The 5,834-nt window shown below is 35.7% G+C and overlaps 1 protein-coding gene across 2 annotated transcripts in view; it reads left to right on the top strand.

Moving 5' to 3' along the window:
* TMEM106B (transmembrane protein 106B) overlaps positions 1–5,530 on the top strand; it is a 13,627-nt gene extending 8,097 nt beyond the window's left edge. Inside the window, exons 6-8 of one of the 2 annotated variants that reach the window (XM_026842488.1) lie at positions 1,160–1,213; positions 1,959–2,109; positions 3,641–5,530. In XM_026842488.1, coding sequence (XP_026698289.1) covers positions 1,160–1,213; positions 1,959–2,097 — 193 coding nt within the window. In that variant the 3' untranslated portion in view covers positions 2,098–2,109; positions 3,641–5,530. Of the gene's footprint in view, positions 1–1,159; positions 1,214–1,958 lie in introns of both variants that reach the window. The other variant, XM_026842486.1, reaches the window with a different exon arrangement.
* Positions 5,531–5,834: the final 304 nt, after the last annotated feature.

Here is a 5,834-nt window from a genome sequence, read left to right as displayed (position 1 = left end):
TTTTTTTTTTGGGGGGGGGGGGGGTGGCAAGTTGGTTTGTGTAGTTTTTCTAAAACAGATTTATTTGCAGATGGACTTTAAAAAAAAAAAAAAAAAGTATGTTGGTATTGTACTTCTACTTGTCAGCCAGTATGTGCTGTTGGTTATGTTGGTTGTGTGGTATGTTATAGGTAGTCTGTATTTTGGATTAGAAAACTACAGTAACTAAGAATAACTGGCATTATGGCCAAACCAGCTGTTTTAAGTCTAGCAGGAGAAAAATCAAAATATTTGTCATTACTACAGATACCAATATAAAACAACTTTACAAATAAAGCAGTTTGGTTTTAATCTTCATACAATTTGAATCACCTGTGTTCACTGTTTAATACTTCATCATATGTTTGGTGCTGGGGAAGAGTGACAATGGCATGCAAATATTGTGGATAGCTGCCATGTGATCTTGTAGTACTGATCATAGGCATTTCACTTCAGAACTGATAAATCTGTGACCAAAAGCAATTGATTGGAAGAGGGTCGAGGGGGAAAAAAAATACATGCTTACATGGTGTTCTAACTGTTATGTAGGTACATGTCAGATGTAAATCTGAAAAAGGTACCTCACAGAAAACAGTAACTTGGACTTCAAAGTCTCTGCGCATTGGTTAAAGGTTACTTTGCATAATACAGAAGTGGATGAGTGGAATAAAAAGGGACTTTCCTAAGTTCTTGATATTTTCCTATCAAGAATAGCAAGCTTTCAGGACTTCTTTTTATAGAAATTGCAGCTTTTATGTGGAAAGACGCTGGAGTTGTGTAAAGAAGTTGGCATGACATTGTTCTTTTGTTGTAAATTTTCCTTTCTATATATAAATTCCACATTAAATTATGTCTGTATATATCTTCATAGTAAAAGTCTCCATCAGTGACAAAGTGATACTGAGCTGCTTTAATGTAGTGGTTCCTGTGAAAGCAAGGCTATGTATATAAAAATAGATGTAGTTGAATATCTAGTCACTGGCAGTGGTTTTCAACAAGTTTTATAGTTGCTATTGCTAAGAACTCCATAGTCTCTATATACAGAGAGCAAAATTTCCAGCTGAAACCAAAATTCTTGCTTTTTAGATAATTACACGTAAAAGCTTGATGCAAATCTAACAATTGGTTTTCTTTTTTGCAGTGACTTCTGTACTTTAGCATCTATTAAAGTGCATAACATTGTAGTGATGATGCAGTAAGTATGGAAACTTCCTGTTTGTTGGAAACAACTTTAAAAGCCATGTAATTCTTATTGAAATATTACTCAGAAATACTTAATCTTGCAGTATGTGCATCGTAGAAAGCAAGTTGATTTAATTTAATGTAATAGCTTTATAGTTCCTGAAACTGAACTGTGTCTGATGACAGGTTCTGATGGTATACAGGTGCTTGAACAAGTGGAACTGTTATTATTGTATCTGCTCTGCAGTTCGGCTGCAGCTGTGGAGCTGCTAAGGTCTCAGATACTTAGAAATGAGTTTATATTCAGCTGCTGTTCAAAACTTCCCATGATCTTAATGATCTTGAAGCAGTTACAGGGTTTAGTACTCTGCACTAGTCCACTTTTCATGACCGACTGTATAAATAACAGCATGGTGGGTTGGGTTGGGTTTTTTTGGGGGTGGGGGGTGGGGAGATGTACACCAACCGTGGTTGTATCTTCTCTAATCATTTACTTTCTCCTCGCAAGGGAAGGTATTGATGCGTAAACCTCAGCTTTACCACTACCTTTAGAAATAAGTCTGTGTTCAAGGAACCAAATGTCTTTCATGGAGAAAACCTGTAGTGGTAAACTAGTATTGGTTTTAACTTTAAAACTTATTTTGTTCCAAAACTTTTTTCCTTAAAAACCCTAATAACATAAACCCACTGATCTTTAGAATAGAAAACTCAAGTCTCCTACAAAAATAATATTTCTTCTCTTTTGTCTTTTATTTAAGAGTCACAGTGACAACCTCTTATTTTGGCCACTCTGAGCAAATATCCCAGGAGAGATACCAGTATGTGGACTGTGGAGGAAACACAACCTACCAGCTGGGCCAGTCAGAATATTTAAATGTACTTCAGCCTCCGCAATAAAAGCACCTGTTGGTTAGTGTGGAATGACTGCTGTTGATGCTTGCAGAGATCCTTTGAATAGGACTGGTACTACGTGAAGGGGAGAGTATGTGCATGTAAAGCATAGGAACATGGTGACCTGTTCACTTTAGATGCAAGGAGGGAAGAGGTGCAAAATGTATATAGGTGCACTTGTTAAATGTTGTGTTTTCCCCTTCTGTTAGCTTTTTATTGCTGTAAGCACTTCTGTCAAGTTGTGTGGTGGGAGGGAGAGGGGGAATATCAGATTCTTGAACTGGGACCTTTCCTTACAGTGTGGTACATCAACATAGAGTAACTGTGTGTATGTCTGTGTTTAGGTGAAATGTGTCACTAATAAGCACTTTAGAGAAATTTAATACTTACAAATTTTTTTATACTTCAGTTCTTGATATTTGGCTATTGAAACTGGCAGTATTACTACTTAAGTAACAAGATTACTTTGAGGTATCTGGGTGTGAAACTTATGTTAGCAAGCCAGTAGTAATAGTTCTTTATTTTGGGATTCTACTTTTAATTTGCTAGACATGATTAGGGGTGACATGCAGCCTGTTGAAGCCAGGAAAACTCTCTTGGATGACACTATACTTGAATGTGCAACGTCTAGGTTCTGGCATCTTTTCATTCATACTCCCTCCTGCTACCTCTGGGACATTAGAAGAAGAATGTGTGTTGTTAAATTTAAAGTTGGGTTTAAAAACAAAACAAAAACCAACCCCCCAGGATCATTACTGACAAAGGAAAAAATCTAGACTATAGGAAATAAATGGGTAAGAACTTTAGCAGTGTCTCTTTACCTTGTTTTTGAGTACAGCTATTAAAGTCAGGATTGTGCAGTTGGAACTAGGTGGGAAACTGTTTGAGCATGGGTCTGGGCAGCTTGATGTAAATTTTCATCATTTTTACTGTTTTAATATGCTGTGTATTTAAGCTACTTCTAAGTGTTAATATGTTGGGGTGTGTATATTTAGTGTACAGACTCGGTAAGCGATGTGGTAGTTACCTGAATCTCCAGAGCACTCAGTTCACATCAAAGCTATGTAAGGGAGAATAAAACAACTCTTGCTGCAAGAGTAAATGCTGATGTGATCATGAGACTGACTTACAATGAAGATGTTAAATAGTTTTAGTAGGATAGTTTGCACAGTGAGAATTTCTGGAGTTATCAAATATGCGATTGTAAATTTTGGGGTCCAAATTTGCTTGACTTATGAAGGCTGACTGTTCTGAGGGTTAGGTACAAAACTGTTTCATTAACTAGATCAGGATTTTTTTAATTTCTGAATTAAGATGTAGCTGTAAGAAGCTACTATTGAGACTTATGTTTAATGCATTTTTTTTTAAATTGATGTTATGGTTTTTATGCTGCCTATCTCCTGGAAATAAGCTATATAAAATGAATTAGCAATAAACACTATGAAAAAGGCTGCTGAATAACTTTTTGCAACTAACAATCTCTTATGCTTCAATATTTCAGCGAAAGTACATGTCTATATTACCCTTTTTCTTTTTTGGCCTTTCTTAGGTGGACCTGGTTGCATGGGTGGGGGAAAGAATATCAGTGTTGTAAGACTGCTTTAAAAGAAATTTAAGTAACCAAACAAAAAAGCTTTCCTGTTTGAATTGCTATGAGCACTTATTCTAAACGCCTGTGAAAAATTTCAGAACCTGAACTGTTGGTTCATATAATTAAGACGAAGATGTCAGCTTTGGAGAACTTCTGGAACTGGAATAGTCTATTCTGATGACTTACTGTAGCTACATGCTGAAAATTATTTGTGAATCTGGGCGCTTAAAACTAAACATTCTTTATTATAGCTTATAATCGTAAGGGAAGCTAGTTCACAGTTGATTCTAATCTGCCTAGAGCATAGATAGTGTTCAGTCCTGTGGCTGATAAAATGCATGCGGAAGCTTTTCTGATAGTCTGAGAAGATGCAGGTGGTATAAGTAAAGACCACGATGGTGGAGAGCTGGCTAGAAGCAGAGAGGTAAATTCTTTGTGTTATCTCTTGTAGTAAGATTTGTTTATATTGGAGAACAGGGAGAAAATTCTGGTTTAAATCATGTCAGATCTGAAGTCAAGCAGCAAGTGATACAGGTTTTCTCTTCTAGGCCAAAGTGTTTACACCTAGAGTGTTGGTTTTGTTTGAAACTTGTTGTTTGTTTTAAAGTAGAAAAAGAAGAAAAAAGATCTAGGCAAATATTTATATCAACTTAAATTTTTCTTCAAAGGATAAAGGTAGTTAGAATAACTAGAGTGGCACAATGATAAAATTGATACGGCTTGAACAAGCATGGCAGGGGAGATTACACTGTTGCACAGTGAGACTCAGACTGACCTTTGAAAGTTTGGCAGGCATGCTGAGCGAAATATATAAATCTGGGTTTTAAGTTCCATGAAATGCTTGGTATTGTCTAATTTAAAGAATTACAAGTGGAATCATTCATTCCATGTATGTGGCAGAAGGGGGAAGATACAACTCCTAATGTCTGTCATCAGGGGTATCTAATGGCTATGAATCTTAACACCATCAATTTGTAGTAGACTTACTGAAAGACTGAGTGTTCTCATTTAAAAAGAAAGTAAAGGGTGGAATAAAGACCCTGTTGGTGAATCCTCACCTTAAGTCAGTTACAGGAGCATCAAAGGCTTAAGATTCTGCAAGTGCTAGTATGTTCTTGCAAGACTGTCAGCATATTGCTAACCAAACAAAGCAAGTATTTGGATTTAACTACTAAGTTTAATATAACATCTTGTCAGATAAGCAGGTAAGCATCTGTTTGAATACTTAACTTAGACTTCATTTCTGTGGCTGAGCTTGGAAACATGCTAAGGGAGGAAGGGAAGTCAGTATTAACTTGTATAACTTTATAAAACTATGAGGGTAGATCCAAATGATAGACCTGTAATCATTTCACACTTACTTATCTTGATTGTAAAATAAAAAAAGCAAGCTTTTCAGTTCACTGTAAATCAGTAAGTGCAAATTCTTTTCCAGAAGATCAGCTTAAAATGTAAATTTTTTTCTAGTTAGTTTTCCTGGTTGTAAGATGATTTCTGAATGACTTCGGAGTGATTCATATATCAGTTGCAACTTCCCCATAATCTTCAAATACTGTCAAATACATATATACTGGCATTGTATTGTTGTTTTTCAAGGGATTTATTTCTAGTATAATTTTTTTCATTTGAATTACTTGTAGCAGTTCTGTACCAAAATTTGTTGCACTTCAAAATGGAAGCTCTGTTAGTTATCTTTTAAAACAGTGGCCCAGGTGTTGCACTGTAATGGCACAATTGGAAAATGTAATGTATTCTGTATAGAATAACTGTAAAACTAAGGAATTATAACAAGGTAAACTAATAAGGAATGCATGAAAATGTCAGCTATTTGGCCATTCTGACATGGAGAACAGAACTATTTTAAATGTGATGCTCTAAAAATAAATAAAGCCACCAAACAAACTCAAAGATCTAAGCATCAAATAAGGGAAGCACTCTTAATAAAAGATGTACTACCTGACACTCTGAGATTCTGCAGGTTTTTCCCCACACCAGGAATTCGTTTGTAATGTGTTTACTCATCTTGATATTTAGAGGATAGTTGCTTAATTCTTAATCTTTTGTGAAGGCGAACACAACTATTCTGTGTGATATAGATTTGTAGTTCTTAATGTGCTTCTGATGTGTGCATGATCATACTAACACTGGTGTT

The sequence above is a fragment of the Athene cunicularia genome, assembly GCF_003259725.1.
Source record: "Athene cunicularia isolate RWA chromosome 2 unlocalized genomic scaffold, athCun1 chr2_part1, whole genome shotgun sequence".
NCBI lineage: Eukaryota > Metazoa > Chordata > Aves > Strigiformes > Strigidae > Athene > Athene cunicularia.
This window is presented reverse-complemented; position numbering and strand designations above follow the sequence as displayed.